The sequence below is a fragment of the Mustelus asterias genome, chromosome 11, assembly GCF_964213995.1.
Source record: "Mustelus asterias chromosome 11, sMusAst1.hap1.1, whole genome shotgun sequence".
In the NCBI taxonomy this organism is placed as follows: domain Eukaryota; kingdom Metazoa; phylum Chordata; class Chondrichthyes; order Carcharhiniformes; family Triakidae; genus Mustelus; species Mustelus asterias.
Genome location: NC_135811.1, coordinates 103,232,320 through 103,252,022, shown reverse-complemented (window position 1 = coordinate 103,252,022; position 19,703 = coordinate 103,232,320). Strand labels below are relative to the sequence as shown.

Below are 19,703 nucleotides of genomic sequence, written 5' to 3'. Positions count from 1 at the left end.
TTCAATGAACAACCTGGAATGTCTTCCAGACAACTCTTGCATAATTGCTCCAAATGGCCGACTAATACTTGAGATGCAGGATCAAGATCAGTTTGCTCACCCAAGTGGGAAGACAGCAAGAAAATATTGTCCCCATAATTTGCCTTTCTCCAGGCTTTGCCAGTGCTTACTTCCCACAAACAAATACAAAAATCAGAGATGAAAGGATAAAAAGCACATTTTTTTATTTAAAACACATGCGTCATCACATGTCTTGGAATGAAAAATGTTTTACATGTATTTTCAACACAGTACATTGAGTAGAGTGTAACCATGTCATCTGTAACATGTCCTTTTCAATACTGGCTCATTTCTTCACTTTAGATGTGAGTCACCTGTTAAATATTAATACTTAAATAGATTCAGAACTGAAGAAAAATGAAGGTGAAGCAGATAGTTGAATGCCTGCCACCAGAGGCTGAAAATGAAGCTACATGATCAAATGATCTAGACACAACAAATACGTTTATGGAAATGATTTGTCTTTGGAACGTGGAGAGAAAATTATGGTAATTAATGTGCACTCAGTACAGTCTCCATAGAGATTAAGTTTGCAGTTTCTGGAGGTAGGAGTGTTTCTGTGAAATCTGTTGGACCATTTTATCCTCAAAGGCTCCCAAAATGTTAAACCCTCATCTATACTTTAAAGCCTAGTCCCAGGAAGATAGTCTTTTGACAGCTTGGTTCAGGGGAGGGTGCACATCAAACAAGCTAGTGATGGCATTGCACCATTCTTGATGAATAAGTTACACAAGGATTTAGTAACAGGTTGTTTATTTTAAATAAACATAATGCCCTTCAGCACCAAGTAAACCAAGTACTCGGTTCCAACAGCATCCATTACAAATTCTCACTGGAGAGAAGATGCAGCTCGGCAGGTTAAAAATAATTGGTCAAATCAATTTCTTTCCAACTCACCTACAAAAGCAAATATCGAAAATGAATGGATCATTCGATGTCATCGTGTATCCGTAACCATTTCACTAACTGACTGAATATACCTCCCATCTCCACTTGCAGCACTTAAAACTGTTTAACAACGTTGAAAAGAATAGAGATTGTTTCTGTATCCCGCACTAGGAAATGTGAAAGTTCAACATTTCCAAAGATTTAAACCAAGTGGCTTATTGCGTCAGCTGAAACCAACATCCTCACTGCCTCTAGGAATCCTACCCCGTCATAGAGACATCACCACCACAAGGAATGCAACACAGAAGGTTTAGCACCACCTCGGGGGTAACTAGCACTGGACAATAAATGCCAGTCTTGCCAGTCACACCCACATCTGAGATTAGATTAAACAGACATTTTTCAGAGTCAGAAATAAAATTGGAAAAGGTTTGATCATTTCAGCAAAATTAAACACGTTCGTGTCCGTAACAGAAGCCAGAAAAATAAAAATGTACACACAAGGAACTCTTCAAATCCCATACAAGCTGAAGTGCTAATAGTAAAATACTGGCGTTGCAATAATCTAAGACTGAGGATTTCTTAAAGTAAAATTTTATATACGAATTGATTGATTTAAAATGGTTTTAAAAAATCTCGGTAGTTGACTACATGTCGACATAAATAGGGCAGAGGTAGACTATAGGCAACCATCCTGACAATATGGGGAAAGACAGTCTTACAAACTGAACCGTTAACCAAACATGCAGAATAATTCTTGCTCACAATTTAACATTTGCAAATGTCAACCAGCTAATTTCAAAGCTATCAGTTACAGTTAGTGCCCACACTTCCCATCCCAAACACAATCACCTGCAACAAAGGTCAACTCCCTTTGCATACTGCATTCACACATGCTGTCTCTCAGACCACAAGATGATGTGACCAGAAGGGCACACTCCTTAAAACTAGAGGGCATAGGTTTAAGGTGAGAGAGGGGAGAGATACAAAAAAGTGTCCAGAGGGGCAATTTTTTTCCACACAGAGGGTGATGAGTGTCTGGAACAAGCTGCCAGAGGTAGTGGTGGAGACAGGTACAATTTTATCTTTTAAAAAGCATTTAGATAGTTACATGGGTACGATGGGTATAGAGGGATATGGGCCAAATGCAGGCAATTGGGATTAACTTGGGGGTTTTTAAAAAAAGTCGGCATGGACAAGTTGGGCCGAAGGGCCCGTTTCCATGCTGTAAATCTCTATGACTCTTGCACATATTCTGATCATATCATATATCAATTCCATATACAGATTAAAAACCTAGTCTTACTGGACCCTACATATCGGGGAGGGGGGAGTGTCCTCTGCAAGTAATATTCTACAAACTGAGCAAGTTTGTCAATTGCAGCCCTCCCTATAATGGATGAAGCACCCAAGACACACTAACGATCACGGTGATGTTCAGCCACTTCCTGAAACTAACAGGTCATCTGGATCTGCCTTCTGGAGACTTGCTCAACGCAATCACATCCCACTCACTGGCCACAAAGGACAAAATCAGGAAATCCTTCCATACCCCTAACCCAACAAACCCAGTTAGAAAAAAAAAAAAATCACAAAAGAATGCTTCAATTCAGTGCACCATCTCCCAGCACAGGCAGTGATGCCAAGGAATCTGATGTGTTAAATTCATTTCTCACATAGCTACCACGCAATTAAAAAACACTAGCATCAGAAATTATGTTCAAGTAATTCAAGAGATGTTTCCCTGTACATCTAAATGTCCATGGCTTCATTAAATATCTTTGCTTTATTGTATTTTAACAATCCAAATTCTGTATCATGTGGACTTGAGCACGAGGGGGGTTAAAATCAGGATATCATTTACTTCACTGATAGGGGGTTTGGAGGAGGGAGGCTTTGAGGGGGAAGATCTTTTGACTTAACCCCTTTTTCACGCCCATGAACATAATTGAATTTACAACTGGAACAAAATCCTGCTAAACATGCAAAGCGGTGTTACAAAAGGGATGGTTAATAAGCTACATGAAACCCCAGAAGCCACAAGTCTGGCAGTTCACAGGAAAGGAGGCAAACAGGTGCAAGTGAATTGGCATTTGAGGTGTGGCATGTAAATTAATACAATGACAGTTGGGAGCTTGGATAAAACAAGCAGTTAACACGAGTTCTTGAATACCACGAGCCCTGCTCCAATATTCAGATTGAGAGTCTTGATTTGCTGTCTGCAGCATTTTTAAAATGAACTAAAAACTGCCTCGTTTCACCTCAAAGCTTACCCACCCCCCCCACCCTGGAATCCTCGATTGTGAAAGACTCGCCACCTCACCCATATTCTCCGACCCATTCTCTTCTCATTAGTCACTATTCCAGCAGCAACTCATGCACAAGCCCGTTGACAGGTTATTCGACCCCAGTTGTTTTTAGACCCACTGCTATCGTTCTCTATGTTAAAGAAACATTTCAAGGAGTCACCAAGCAAACATTAGAAACAGGAATTTTGGCATTGTTTAAGCAGGCAAAACAAAGCTCGAGCGTCTCAGCCTGACCCTGGCTAATGGCACAGAACAAAAGTGGGAAGACTTGCTGTTCTATCTGAGCTCCTATCACACTAGGTGGTGCTGTTACCCATTAGACCATTGTCAGAACCTCAGCTGCAATCCTATCACCAAATCTTCTGTTTGATGTAGTTACTTTGGTAAGTGACACAAACAACAGTACTTAAAGTAAAAAAAGAGAACTCCACCTATTCTCAGATAGTCATTAATCAAGACTGGAGGTAGAAAGCACAACGGCAACAGGCAATTATCTTAGTACGCTGATCTAGTGCACTGCACCCAATAAAATGCAGGATAGCTTAGCAGATTTACATCAATTACATGAGGTGTGGCTGTAGCAGTGCAGAGTGAAGTTGACATGAAGCTTACAATATTTGCAATTTGAGACGGTTACATAGCACAGATTGAATTCCAGCCTTAAAAGAAATGAATTGGGGTCATTAAGTGCAGAGTAACTAGATTACATTCCAATGCACTTTAAAATCTACACAATCGTTCCTTTACGTTCCCTCCATGTCAAGCCATTGTATGTGACCAGTTATTTGAGGCTAAGAAGATTAATTTGGAGAATAAACTTGCAGCAGATTTGCCCAATATTTGCAACTTGGGAGGTTTTGCAGATCACAATTTAAAATCAATTTACATAAATTGAATGTTGCTGAATAGTGAACAGATCCAATGACTTATCCAACAATATCAAGTGCAACTCTTTCCAACTACCCCAAATTTCAAACCAAATGAACCAGAAGCTCAGAAAAATGAATCATCTGCTCATTTTAAGGCCAGATTGCTGACTGCAAGAAAGGATTATGCTTTTCATCCTTCTACAATAAGTAGTCTCACAACACCAGGTTAAAGTCCTTCTGGTTAAACCCTTCTGCACACAACCAAAGCTTGGGCACTGCTAGCTACCTTACAGTTTCAAAGAAAGTAGTCTTAATGTACAGGGATCGATACAAGGGAGGAAACTGGCTTATGGACGCATGCACAAGGGCCATAGGTTCCTCACGCAAAAGCAAAAAGGAACTTTAAATTTATAGGGCTGCAGCTGTATAAATTCTGTAGGATGCCTGCAGAAGGAGCTCAGGAAGTGAAGTATGCAGGGTAACTGCCGAGGGGAGAATAAACCAAACTCTGATAGCTGCTGCTGGAATAGGCCAGGGAAATCATGACCTGGCAGGAATAGGCATAGGGAAGAAATGGGAAAACAAGGAAAGCATGGCCATAAAAACTGAAATTTTCAACGCCTGTTGCTGCAGTAGGGAGCTTTGCAGAGCTTTGTTGCAGTTACAGAGTCAAGTCCTCGCCCTCATACAAACTATTTCTGAACTCTAAATCATTTCCATTTATTCAGCTTTTGTTTTTCTATCTAGCATTTGGCAATTCCACAAGATGATCAATTTGATTCAATGTGGTGTCTTGACCTATTGAAAACATTGCTTCCTACCCTCACCGAGCCATGGAGCAACTTTAAAAAGTACAAATGATGCATTAACCCTGAACGTGACTTACAAGTTAATACACTGCTTGAATCATATTTTTTTTTAAAGTTTCTCCCCAATCACTCCACAATACACTGACTGGTGATAAAGTGTGTAACAAGTAAAACATTAAAGTTAGTGCTGAAAGGATATCACAAGTCTGCCAGTGTCTGCAAGGGCAAAAGGCAGGGTTACCACCTCTGGCAGAGACCCCCCGCCACCCCACGAAAGTGTCAACCTCTCCAGAGGCTGAAGGAGCCTCTCTGTATTTGGGACCACGCTGTTACTGAATTAGTCGGTCTCTTTATTTCCACCCTTCACATTACAGAAGTATCACTTGCCATTAGATTTCCAGAACTATTCGTCTCTTTTCAAGTGCACTTCTGAATTCTGCTGCCCACTTAAAAAAAAAAATAGAACACAAATCCAAACAGTAGCCAAGCCCTTGTCAATGAACTACTTAATTTTCCTTGTTGTTCCCCCTGGCTTTGGGTTCTCATCCCCAGAGCACTGTTAGTGTCAACCTCACGTCACTTCCCTGTAAAAGGGCAGAGGCGGAATAGCCTACTCATCTGAAACCCAGTCACCCCCTCCACTCATTACAATGATGAAAAGGCTGGCTCAAAGGCAGGTATTGTTGATAGTTATTGAGAATGTGTTGGCTCATTTTCCACCAACAGTAAGCAATAGGCAGCAAGTTCTGTGATGAAAAGGGCAGATGTTGAATTTGAACCACCCAAGGTAGCAATGAGGTACGTGCCTGAAGTTCAACAGCCTCCCAAGAATTTTCATGCCTTAAGCTGTTGATGACTGCAGCAATTCATTCCTGCGTCCCAGCAGCTTCGAGGCAGCACACAGGTCTAGCCTTGGATGAGGAACAACAGTATAAAAGCTTTTTCTCTTTAATTGAAGCTTCAAAAGCTTTGACTTTTGATTCAAGCCCTAGAACAGACTAATACAGATCAGTGACCTAATGGTGCTTCATTCAATAGAATATAAAAGAAACAACTCTCGCAAGTCGATCAAGGAGCCAAACTGTTCCTGAGGTTCAATAAAAATTAAATACTCTTGCCGGTCAGGACAAAATGTAAAATGCGCATCCTGAAGTTCAGGCCACACAACTCTGGTTTCTGACTTAACACTGGAAACAATTACCAAGCCAGCTCAGCATGCGTATTCACCACATACTTAAAAAGGTTACCACAGAAACTTTGGCGTGCTGCTGTTTGCAAGAAGCTTTTATGCCTTCACTTTTCGGTTTAACAATGCACTATGACCCATAGAATAACCACTGAATGCAGACAGTGCAGGAGGCGGCAATTCGGCCCTTTGAGTCTGCTTCCACGTCTCCACACAGTTTGGCGTTTTGTTTCCCGGGCCATCCCAGAAAATGTATTCGCTCAGCACCTTGGATGGCAGGGGCTTAAAATCCAGCACAAGTCGTTTTTCCATTATTTAATCCAGCATTTCCAGTATATTAGCTTATCTCAGGCCGCACCAAAATGGTTGCCTTTCAGTTGCTGTGCCTGGCAGGTTGAAAATGAAGGATTCTCTGTGCCCCATAATTCAAGTGTTCCAGCCAGGGGACTTTGCCTCGTGTTTCAATAATTCTCTTTAAAAACAAGGCACGGATCCATATCTGTCCCTGCAGCTGCTTACAAGCGAGCCACTTCTTTAGAAAGTTTTTTCCCTTGCTTGCCAGCACCAAGCTCTATTTTGCTGCAGTTTTCAATGTCATCCATTCCAGCCCTTGACCCAGTCTGAAAGAGTCGGAAAAACAAAATCATGTAAATAAACATAAGCTTTATGAAAAATGCTTCAGGTCTGGAAGGTTACATTCTGCAGGGTCGACATCAATAGAATGATGGGGAGGCGATGGCCTAGTGGTATCATTGGACTATTAATCCAGCTAATATTCTGGGGACCCGGGTTCGAATCTCGCCATGGCAGGTGGTGGAATTTGAATTCAATAAAAAATATCTGGAATTAACCATCCACCATGAAACCATTGTCGATTGTTGGAAAAACCCATCTGATTCACTAGTGTCTTTTAGAGAAGGTCCTTCGCCGGTCTGGCCTACATGTGACTCCAGAGCCACGGCAATGTGGTTGACTCTCAACTGCCCTCCAAGAGCAATTAGGGATGGGCAATAAATGCTGTCCAGCCAGCGATATTCATGTCCCACGAATGAATAAAAAAAATAATTTACACAGATACAGGACACCTGGCCCAACTGCTCCAAATGAGTCTGTTCCGACCCCATTTCACCCAACCCCATCGGCAAAGGTGTGCAAATATAGTCCAATGAATCACTCCTCCATTCCATGCCAAAAGCTGCATTACGTGGTGAGGGGGAAGTGGAGGAACAAACGGAAGTCAACACATTCGGCTCATTTGAGAACTTGATTGGAGGAAATTGAAGGAATAAGCCTTTACTTTTCAGCCTAACTTCAATTTTGATGATGCAGTCACAAAGCTTTATAAACTATAAAACTCAAGCTGCTTACACAGAAGGAATGATTTTTTGTTATGAAATAATAGCAGTGTTTAGACCTGGCAAATGATGCATTACTTTGTCACTCATTCGTGTCTTGCAAAGATTGATGTCTAAACGCAAGAGTAAAGCTTAAATACCTGGTACAAAATCCTTCCACAAATTCCTCATTATAAATAGCCACATTTTGTTATTGGTGTTTGCTAGCAGCAGAATTGTCTCAATCTGACAGAACGGATTTCAAAGCATTGCTTATTGATGCTGCAGGCATTTGAAATAATTAATTTGATGCATTTTGTTCTTCAGCCACCCTAGTGCCTCTATAGAATGCACTCCCTTTTTAGTCATCTAAAAAACCATTTATTGATGTTTTGTTTGCACTTCAGTCTCAAGTTAATGATTGACAGGCAAGTGGTGCCGAGGGGGCCGGATCAGTGGACCTGCTCCTGGGCCTGGCCAAGATTGCCATAAACAGGACCGGGCAGTGGGCGACCAAGGAAGTCTCTGACCCAACTACCGCAGCTATATTCACAGCCAGGTAGCCCTGGAGGGCATGCGGAATGCACGGGCACCACTGAGGTCTTCCATGCCCGTAGGACCCCGCAGGGACTGAGGTGTATTACTGATCCCTTAATGTTTCTTTTCCACTATGTTGATTTGGGCAGTTCCCTTTTTGCTTTGCCCGAGTTGGTTTCATTTAGTTTATTTGTTTGGCACAAAAATAAATGCCCCAGCAACTGAAGGTTTAAAGCAATGTCTGCCAAGTCTTAAAGCAGGGTTGGGGCAATTTAAAAAGATCCAGATTGCTGGATTGTCTGGCAAGTTCTTTATTTAACTTTAAAAAAGCTCTGCAATTGAGTGAGTTTTCCTTTCAAACTGACACCTAATTACTCAACTCATAGCTCCAACATGCAGGACTAAATGTTTCAGTAGCAGAGAATTGAACACTAGGATTATGTTCCAAATAGTTCAACCAATGACATGCTTAATACAAATCTTCCCCAAAAACCCATATTTGCATAAAGATACAAAGTCAGATTGCTACGGAAAATAAACATCCTTCAATCAACTCTCTAGAATGAACTTAAGTGCAACTAAATTAATCTTTTTACACAGAGGAAACCCATCACTGTCCAATACTAACCCTTCGCCAGTGAGTGCACAACAGGCCTGGATGTGCCACGGATGGTCTCGGATGGACGTTAGTGTCAGAAACTTGGAAATCTCAGCTGCCGACATGGAGTTCTTCATATCTTGTTTATTGGCAAATACCAGCACAGCTGCCTTCCGGAGATCCTAGAATGAAAACAAGTCATTGTCACAAATCTTACCGAACAAAGCAAAACCTGCAAAGAGCAGATCATCCCAGAACTAATGCTGGAAAACAGCACATGTATAAACCAAACAGGCTCAACGTTCCATCTGCCCAAGATGTTTAACAAGTCTACTCATTTAAAGGAAGTCCATACATGTTCCCTAGACTAACATCAGGCAGAGATTACATGGGATACACAATACTGAAGGGGACATTCCATGCTGGTGCTTATGTTCTATTTGAGCCTCGTCCAGTCTCTCTGCAACTAAATCAATCAGCATAACCCTCTATTCCCTTCTTACTCATGCTTGCCCAGCTTCCCCTCAAATACATTTATACTACTTGTTGCAACCACTCCCTATGGTAGCCTGTTTCACATTCTCACCACTCTGGGCAAAGTAGCTTCTACTGAATTCACAAATTGATTTTCTGGCGACCATCTTTTATTGTCTAGTTTTGCTCCTTTCCACAAGTGGAAACATTCATAAGTTCATAAGATATAGGAGCAGAATTAGGCCATTCGGCCCATCAAGTCCGCTCCACCATTCGATCATGGCTGATATGCTCCTCATCCCCATTTTCTTGCCTCTTCCCATAACCCTTCAACCCATTACCAATTAAAAATCTGTCCAATCCCTCCTTAAATTTACTCACTGTCCCAGCATCCACCGCACTTTGGGGTAATGAATTCCACAGATTCACAACTCTTTGGGAGAAGTAGTTTCTCCTCAACTTGGTTTTAAATTTGCTACCCCTTATCCGAACTGAGGGGTATTGAACCAATATGGATGCATTAGCCTATAAAACAATTCGGATTTGAGATTCTATATTCCAGACATCACTTTAATAGTGAACATCCTCATCCCCTCCAACAGATCCAATATCAAGTCTCCTTTTAGCAGCAAATCATACCTCGTGTGCCAGCATTTTGTATAGTTCCTCTTTCGTAAGTGTCAGCCGCTCTCTGTCTGTGCTGTCCACAACCAGGATGACGAACTGAAAGTAAGGTCAAATTTGTTCAAGAGGAATACAAATCCAGACACAACCATCACATACAATTAGCTTCTTGCATTCCTTCATTGTCAGCCAGTTCCTCAGTACTTGCTACGCAACAACTGGACATATGTATTGATGTCAAAGCAACAGAATCCTATGGCATTTCCATTCTACTTTGCCATTGCATTTGCAGGCTTTGGTCACTTCCTAGATAAAGTGCAGCTGGACAGGATAGACCAAAAAAAATAAAGAATAGAGCCAATGTTCCGAGTCAGGATGACCCTTCATCAGACAGCTCTGATGAAGGGTTACCCAGACTCGAAACATTGGCTCTATTCCTTCTCCACAGATGCTGTCAGACCTGCTGAGATTTTCCACCATTTTCTTTTTGTTTCAGATTCCAGCATTCGCAGTATTTTGCCTTTAGGATAGACCCCAAGAGGTGTGTATACCCCCATAGCAGTTCAGTACAGAAGAGGTGTATAGCAAACTTGGAGGGAGGGGACAGGAACAGAAAAAGGACTCATATTGAAGTTATTCTGTTAGGCAGTTTAGATGCGCCGCTTGGTTCAATTCAAATCAGTGAAGAATTACAAACAGGTTCATTCAAGAGGATAACACCCATACCCAACTTCACTGGAGCACAAAATCTAGTAGTTTAGTTTGAGCTGATTAATTAAAAGCATTACTTGGGCTTGCTGTTGCAGCATTTAAATAACTTACAGGCCACAATTGGCTCACAGCTGACTAAATGTAGTATAAAGCAATTAGCCCTCTGTCAAAATGATTAAACATTGATCTTGAGGTAAAGCTGGGGCATATTCAACATGGCTCTACTAGCCTGGTGCTAGTCGGCAGACAATAGAACTTTGCAACACTGCTGCTAGTATGGTTTGGCAGACGAGATCACAGTAAGTTTGCCAGAAGTCATTTGTTTCATTTTCAGCTTGAAATGGATCTGGGAGCTTCATGCCAGTTAAGTGGTGGACAGATTTGATTGTTGTGTAAGCACTACATTGCAGAGATAGAGCCAATAGATTGGGTAATGTCGGCTGTGATACAAGCTTCATTCAGAGTGGAGATTGCTCCAAACTGTCTGGACAAGGTGGCTGATCACTCCAGCTGTTAGCCATCTCAGATTTATTTTGCATCACAAAGCCAGAAACCTTTAAAGAGCAGTCAATTAGACATTAATTTAACCTCAATAGTCACCAATTCCAAGGCTGCAACAGTGCAGCTCAGAACAAAGCAGCGTTCCACCATGGAGGGTTCAAAACCTTTTGTGTTTTACTCCAATCTGCTATCAGCACTTGCTGCTCGTTTGAAAATTAAGGGATTTTAGTGTTAAAAAAAAGGGAGAAAATGTTTCTACTGACAGAAGGGTCAGTAACTAGAGGACACAGATTAAAGGCCATTGCCCCAAGTGCTGGGAGAGAGATGTTAATGGCATGACAATTTCTTTAAAAATCAGGAATTCGTAGTGTGAAAGGGTGCTGGAAACAAATTCAATAGCATCTTTCAAAAGGCTGTTGGACCAACAGATGAAAGGCTTCAAGGCTACGAAGGAAATTGCAGGAGAATGAAATGGATAGCTCTTGCCACAAAATGGGCCAAATAGCTGGATGGTTCTATGATTTAAAATCAAAATGCGTAGTCAATTAATTTGCATATACAATGGCGCGGTTACACTGACATTTAGTGTTCAAATCGATCATATCTGCTGATCTAAAGTTTTGACTCTATAATGGCTTCAACCCAGATAATTTATAGCAGAGGAGGCCATTCAGTCCATCAAATCAGAATCCCTACAGTGCAAAGGGAGGCCATTCGCCCCTGGAGTCTGCACTGGCTCTTCAGCAGTTTACTGAGTCCCACACCCTGCTCTATCCCCATAACCCCACGTATTTACATTGCTAATCCCCCTACCTTCACATCTTGGAAGGGGCAATTTAACATGGCCAGTCCACCTAACCCACACATCTTTGGACTGTGGGAGGAAACCGGAGCACCCGGAGGAAACCCACGCAGACATGGGGAGAATATGCAAACGCCATATAGACAGTCCCCCAAGGCCAGAATCAAACCCAGGTCCTTGTTGTTGTGAAGCAGCAATGCTAACCACTGTGCCACTCCAATGCTTCTCCCCCACCCCAATGCAGCAAGGTAGTCAGTCCAACTCCCCCTTCGATCTCCATAACACTGCAAGTTTATTTCCTTCAATTGTTCATCCAATTTCCTTTTGAAATATTGACTGTTTCCAGTTCCACTCCTCATGAGCAGTGAATTCCAGATCAGTACCACTCATTCCATTGAAAACAAATCCTCCTCACATTCCCCCTGCAACATGTCCCCTTATCCTCATACCAATAGCTCATAAGAACACTTTTCCTACAAGTTTAATGTCAACATAGAACATAGAAAGCCACAGCACAAACAGGCCCTTCGGCCCACAAGTTGCGCCGATCACATCCCCACCTCTAGGCCTATCTATAGCCCTCAATCCCATTAAATCCCATGTACTCATCCAGAAGTCTCTTAAAAGACCCCAACGAGTTTGCCTCCACCACCACCGACGTCAGCCGATTCCACTCACCCACCACCCTCTGAGTGAAAAACTTACCCCTGACATCTCCTCTGTACCTACCCCCCAGCACCTTAAACCTGTGTCCTCTCGTAGCAACCATTTCAGCCCTTGGAAATAGCCTCTGAGAGTCTACCCTATCCAGACCTCTCAACATCTTGTAAACCTCTATCAGGTCACCTCTCATCCTTCGTCTCTCCAGGGAGAAGAGACCAAGCTCCCTCAACCTATCCTCATAAGGCATGCCAATCCAGAGGAAGAAATTGGTATTTTTGGAATTGGCCTCAACACTCCCAATATGGGACAAGTGTACAAAAACCAACACACACACATACTGTCACATTGCTGTGGACCAGAGCTCCAAGAACTACCAGCTCTTTTTTTCCAGAAATGAAAATAGGAGAATCCTTTGCCAGTTGCCACTGACTTCAATCTCACCATCAGGTGATACAACACAAGGGGACCTGCATCCCTCCATGGCTTTCGCTCCGCATCAAATCCAACCAGAGACTTTTCGATTGCATCCACTTGGAGCAAACCTCAGTATTTTCTTACAATATTAAGAGTTGAACATCCATCAAGCTCCTAGCCCAACATCACCTCCTGGAGCTGTTCGCATGGAAGGGAAACAATATTCAAACATTTTGAACTTGGGACACAGGACAGCTCATTCGCTTTTTGGATGATGATCGGCACTGACCACCACCATATCTTGAAGGCGCTTCATGCACAATAACATCTGTGCATTCACTGTGTTGTCAGTAGGTGGCACAGTGGTTAGCACCACTGCCTCAGTGCCAGGGACTCGGGTTAGATTCCCAGCTCAGGTCACGGAGCTCAGCTCTGTGCCTGCGTGGGTTTCCTCCAGGTGCTTCAGCTTCCTCCCACAGTCCGAAAGACGTGCTGGTTAGGGTGCATTGGCCATGCTAAATTCTTCCTCGATGTACCTGAACGGGTGCCGGAGTGTGGCGACTAGGAGATTTTCATACTAACTTCATTGCGGTGCTGATGTAAGCCACTTGTGACACTAATCAATAAACTTTAACTTCGTTATGGGAGCCATTTTGTAAAGTGAAAAATTATGCAGATAGTAGAGATACTCTGCTTTTAGCAAAATGCCTTTGTCTTGGGTGGAATTAGGTAGTCGGGAAACCTCTAATGGGATTCAATCTCAGGGAATAGAATGCTCAAAAGCACAAACAGCATCATGGCAGTGGTTAGCACTGCAGCTCACAGTGCCAGGGACCCAGATTCAGTTCTACCCTTGGGTGACTATGTGGTTTGCATGCTTCCCAGTGTCTGCATGGGTTTCCTCCAGGTGCACCGACTTCTTCCCACAGTCCAAAAGATGTGTAGGTTAGGGGGATAAGTGTGTGGGGTTGCAAGAATGGGACAGGGGATGGGCCTGGATAAGCTGCTCTGTCAGAGTTGATGCAGATCCAATGGGCCAAGTAGCCTCCTTCTGCTCTGTAGGGATTGTATGATTATACAGAGTAAAGAGTGCATCTAGGAATGTGCGTCATGCAAGGGTAAACTTGTTCCAGTAAGTCAAAAAAAAAATCAAATAAAAGTGGGGATTAAAATCCTGCACAAAAAAGATTTCCAATTCAAACCTTGGACATAGAAATGTCCCCAACAGGAATCTTTAATGCTTCTGATTTTTAAAGTCATAAATCACCGAGCATGATGTTGCAAACAGAAAGCAGAGAACAGATGGCATCTACATGCAAACCTCAAATTTAAATGGTTGAAGGTGCAACCACTCAGGGATGACAGGTGGAGTTACAACTTGCTTAAAACTGTGGTTTGGGAATTTGTTGGAATTGATTAGATATTTAACCCTTGCACTCAGTCCTGCATTCAGTTATCTGCAGTTCAATGAATTCAATGCGCAATATAGGAAGGGTTTCTTCCTAGATTGTAATATAGGAAGAAACTCTTGGGAGCATCAGCACCGGGCATGGGTCAGTTAGGCTGCAATGTTTTCATTCTATATTCCCACAAATGCATGTAGATGGGTTTCAACGTATCTCACTAGTTGACCATTTAAAGGGGTGGAGGCAATGGGCAAGAGGTTTTTTTTTTGAAGGGAAAGGGATGCAGTTTTACTCCCTTTAGAGCAAGCTACCAAAACATTTGTGCAGATAGGTTTCTTCCGCTCAGGAAACAGACAGCTGAGCTGACTCTGCACATTTACGTTGCTAAACTCACCACAGTGGAACTGCCCAACCCATGGAACTTACAATTAAGTGCAATACTGGAACTTAGCTATTCTGAAGTTGTGTTTGAAGTACACTGATTTCAGTGTTATTTCCTAAAGACCCCTTATCCTGGTTTTAGATTCAGACTCAGTTCTTTGGTGTGCTAGTCCATGAAGAAGAGCTAAGTTTAGGGATGATAGAGTTAGATCAAGCAACTCACAAACATGCACATCTCAAACTAAACAGCAATGATATAATAAGTAACACCATCTGTGCATTTTAGGGCTACTTAAGTTGCTTGTGAATCCAATTGTGAAAAGACGTTTTTATTCATTTATGGGATATGGGCGTCGCTGGCTGGCCAGCATTTATTGCTCAACCCTTATTGCCCTTGAGAAGATGGTGGTGAGCTGCCTTCTTGAAACATTGCAGTTCACATGCAGTGACTCTCAATGCTGTTAGGGCGGGAATGCCAGGACTTTGACCCAGCGAGTGCAAAGGAACGGTGATATATTTTCAAGTCAGGATGGTGAGTGGCTTGGAGGGGAACTTGCAGGTGTTCCCGTGTATCTGCTGCCCTTGTCCTTCTAGATGAAAGTGGTCGTGGGTTTGGAAGATGCTGTCTAAGGATCTTTGGTGAATTGTTGCAGTGTATCTTGTAAACAGTACACACTGCTGCTACTAAGTGTTGGTGAAGGGAGTGGATATTTGTGGATGTGGTGCCAATCAAGCAAGCTGCTTTGTCCTGGATGGTGTCAAGCTTCTGGAGTGTTGTTGGAGCTGCACCCATCCAGACAAGTGAGGAGTATTCCATCGCACTCCTGACTTGTGCCTTGTAGATGGTGGATAGGCTTTGGGGAGTCAGGTGGTGAGTTACTCAGTGCAGCATTCCTCGCCTCTGACCTGTTCCTGTAGCCAGTGTTTATATGGCGAATCCAGTTGAGTTTCTGGTCAATGGTAATCCCAAGGATGTTGACAGTGGGGGATTCAGTGTCAAGGGACGGTGGTTAGATTGTCTCTTATTGGTGATGGTCATTGCCTGGCATTTGTGTGGCACAAATGTTACTTGCCACTTGTCAGTCCAAGCCTGGATATTGTCCAGGTCTTGTTGCATTTTAACAGTGTCCGAGTCATCATGAATAGTGCTGAACATACATTCCCACTTCTGACCTTGTGATGGGGGGTGACAATGATGCATACATGAGTGGATAAAATTTAACCTAAAATTCTCTGGTCATGGCAATCTGATGGCTGAAGTGTTTGATTTTTGTATTTCTGATCGCATTTTGAAAATCATTCCAAGGATCCCCAGTCTCAGAATCCTGCAGGACATCAGATCATGGCTGTTGCAAAGGACAAAGCAGATACGGTTATAGAGACAGCTACAGGGAGAAGGGACACTTTATATACAGGTAGTGTCTCAAAACCTCAGGACCAAATTTCAGATCTTGCTGGTTTTCAGGTTGGAGACTCAGGCATAGAGTGTGTTAAGGATATGTTTTTCAAGTAAGGATTGCAGAAAGCACTTTTGAAAGAAAGATCCAATACTGCAAGATAAGCGAGGGAATTCTTTGGACATCAGTGTTACTTTGCCAGAAGCTCTGTTAATGCAAGTAAATGCAATGTCTGCTGCACTAATGAAATGTTGGTGGAGACGTACATTGAAAGTTCTTTATACTGCAGATTTATTACTCCCATTCTTAGAGAACGTTACAGGGTAGATGTCTGGAAGAAGCTTCTCCTGGCAGGAAAATCTAGAACTTGGTGTCATTCTATCAGAATGGCCTTTTCAGATCGAGAAAAGGAAACATTTCTTCACTCAAAGGATTGTGAACTTTTGGAATTCTCTACCCTAGAGAATGTTCAGAGTACAGACAAGGAATAATTTATAGATGCTTGCATGTTAAGGAAATTAAGGCCTTGTTGAATGGCAGAGAGCAGGCCTGAATTACCAACTCCCATTCCTTGCATTCTGACTGGATTCTTATTACAATGCAATTGTTCCCAGGAGAAAGAATTTTTATCCAATTACATGAACTAACTGTACATGAGACAGGAGAAGACCATTCAATCCCTTGCACTTATCCACCACTCAGTTAGATCATGGAGAAATAGCTCTATTCAACCTATCAAATCTTTTAATCATCTCAAGTCAACAACCAACTTGATCAACCTTCCTAATTTAACCCCGGTATCAGTCTGGTGAATTCACATCACAAGAAAGCCAACGCCAATATATCCTTCCTCCAATGTAGTGTGCAGAACTGAATCCAGTTCTCTGGACCTTCACATGCCTCTTCCCTGGAGCAGTCACATACCTCTGTGTTTGTATAATATGTGCTCCATGTCGAACGCAACATGTCTTGGCCGCCAATGTCCCACATTAGGAAATGAGTGTTTTTCACAACTATTTCTTCCACGTTGCTACCGATCGTGGGTGATGTGTGGACCACCTCGTTCATTAGGCTGTTAACAAAACCAAGCAAAGGGTTAGGGTTCTGCTGTGACACCATCCATTACACCCAGACTGGTGAGCAGAGAGTCCAAAACTCACTGACTTATTTTTCAAAGGACTGCTTTCAGCCTAGGGATTGTACAACTCAACAGCAAACAATTTCAAACTAGTCATAGAATCCCTACACAGTGCAGGAGGCAGCTATTTGGCCCATCGAGTGTGCACTGACCACAATTCCACCCAGGCCCTACTCCTGTAACCCCGCATGTTTATCCTGCTAATCCCCTGACACTAGGGCCAATTTAGCACAACCAATCAACCTAACCCGCACATCTTTGGACTGTGGGTGGAAACCCGAGCACCCAGAGGAACCCACGCAGACACGGGGAGAATGTGCAAACTCCACACAGACAGTTACCCGAGGCGCGAATTGAACCCGGGTCCCGGGCGCTGTGAGGCAGCAGTGCTAACCACTGTGCCACCACACTGCCCAAAAATCTGGCAGCAAAACACCAACTGGCACAAACTGCTCATTCCATTCTGGGGTGTCAGAAATTAATGACAGCAGCTTTGCTCTTAAAAAAACAAAATCTCAAACTCTACACTTAATCTAAAACAGTAGTCTTTTAACAGTAAAATATGGTCTCAGTGAGACATCAAACCGAAACGTGAAGTTATACTATTGGACCAATAGCTATGACTCCTGCAAGCACAGCATAAAAGGGATCAAAGTGACTGAGAATCAAGTTGTGCAAACTTTAATTCCAGCGGAACTAACGGGCAATAGGAAGTAAAATGGCACAGTACAGACATAGCTTATAAAGTATACAAGACTTCAAATTAAACTCAGTACATTTACCTATAATTTTATAGGGCCCATAAAATAATCTGAAAATCAGGCCATTAGAGTCATAAAACAGAAAAAAAACAAACAGCAAAGCACGTCTTGATTGACTGGTCTGCTTGATTGCTGGCACCAGATTGTTCCACTGTTCATCGTGCCACTCAACTTGTACATTAGACTGCAATTTTGAGAAAACTATAATCCTTACAAGACCCTCGAGGTAAAAGGTTTCTGCCAAAACTAAGACCAGTGTAGAAGAAATCATAGAAATCATAGAAGCCCTACAGTACAGAAAGAGGCCATTCGGCCCATTGAGTCTGCACCGACCACAAACCCACCCAGGCCCTACCCCCATATCCCTACATATTTTACCCACTAATCCCTCTAACCTACGCATCTCAGGACACTAAGGGGCAATTTTAGCATGGCCAATCAACCTAACCCGCACATCATTGGACTGTGGGAGAAAACTGGAGCACCCGGAGGAAACCTACGCAGACACGAGGAGAATGTGCAAACTCCACACAGACAGTGACCCAAGCCAGGAATTGAACCCAGGTCCCTGGAGCTGTGAAGCAGCAGTGCTAACCACTGTGCTACCGTGCCACCCAAGCAGTTTAAGCAGAGGTAAAATCGAAATGACTGATAAGTATCACCTGTCAATCTGCACATCATATTGCTTTATGCATATGTGCAACACCAGAGAAACATTGGGGCCCAAAGCCATGCCATTGAAGGCGAACAATCCAACGACTGAACTAGGTATTGAGGATTTGCACAATGAACGGATTCAAAACCTCTGGTTTCAGCAAAACATTATATTCTATTAGATTCCTGTGTTCAAGATGTCAGATAAATGCAACCTTTGCATTGCTTGGAAGAGTGGACCCATCCCAGTAGTTGTGCAAAAAACAATTCCAAAGGTTCACACATGAATACACACTTAGCTCGGTTAATTTGGCTTGAAGGCCCATTCGCAGACAAGTTATAGTTTACAAAATGTACTAAAAGCAGCAATGCGGAGATGGACAAAATACAAAATGTACTCACAACTGATAAAGGATGGTTGTTTTCCCTGCGTTGTCCAGCCCAACAATGATAACCTTGTGTTCTGAGGAGGAAAAACAAAACACACCCACCAGGGTTAAACTTCGAATGCACCAACTCCTATCAGAATCCCACAGTGAAAGGAGGCGGCGATTCGGCCCATCGAGTCTGCACCGACCACAATCCCACCCAGGCCCTATCCCCATAACCCCATTTATCCCAGCTAGTACCCCTGATACTAAGGGGCATTTTAGTATGGCCAATCCACCTAACCCGCACATCTTTGGACTGTGGGAGGAAACCCACGCAGACACAGGGAGAATGTGCAAACTCCACACAGACAGTGACCCAAGCTGGGAATGGAACCCAGGTCCCTGACACTGAGGCAGCAGTGTTAACCACTGTGCCGTCCTCATATCCTTTAAGTAAAAAGCATATGTTTCTATTGCTCCCTTATACTTTAGAGGTAGCGAGCAACCTGGAGTATTTTAATATTACTCTACAAGAGTCCATTAAAATGTATCCAGAGCACTTTCCACTCATCAATTAATGAGATACAATCAATGCTTTTGCTGGGTAAATATCCTTTGTGAAGCAAAATCTGGGCTCGAGGGGCCATGTGGCCTTACTCCTGCTCCCAATTTATGTTTACAAAATGAACTGGGTGGTGTTGACTGCATAATTTGAACTCTACCGGGGTGAGGAAATTTAACAGATGCAGTGACCCAGAAGCAGCAAGTTTTTAAAAATGGCCACGTACAGGGCACTTACTGAACTGCAAAAAAAAA

The 19,703-nt window shown here is 42.8% G+C and overlaps 1 protein-coding gene across 2 annotated transcripts in view; it reads right to left on the bottom strand.

Annotated features, from left to right (window-relative positions):
* Nucleotides 1-201: 201 nt before the first annotated feature.
* Nucleotides 202-19,703, bottom strand: part of LOC144500749 (ADP-ribosylation factor-like protein 5B) — a 43,962-nt gene continuing 24,460 nt past the window's right edge. The window contains exons 2-6 of one of the 2 annotated variants that reach the window (XM_078224147.1): nucleotides 18,919-18,979; nucleotides 16,888-17,035; nucleotides 9,704-9,787; nucleotides 8,621-8,772; nucleotides 202-6,741 (exon numbers count right to left, since the gene is read on the bottom strand). In XM_078224147.1, coding sequence (XP_078080273.1) covers nucleotides 6,693-6,741; nucleotides 8,621-8,772; nucleotides 9,704-9,787; nucleotides 16,888-17,035; nucleotides 18,919-18,979 — 494 coding nt within the window. In that variant the 3' untranslated portion in view covers nucleotides 202-6,692. The remainder of the gene's footprint in view (nucleotides 6,742-8,620; nucleotides 8,773-9,703; nucleotides 9,788-16,887; nucleotides 17,036-18,918; nucleotides 18,980-19,703) is intronic. The other variant, XM_078224148.1, reaches the window with a different exon arrangement.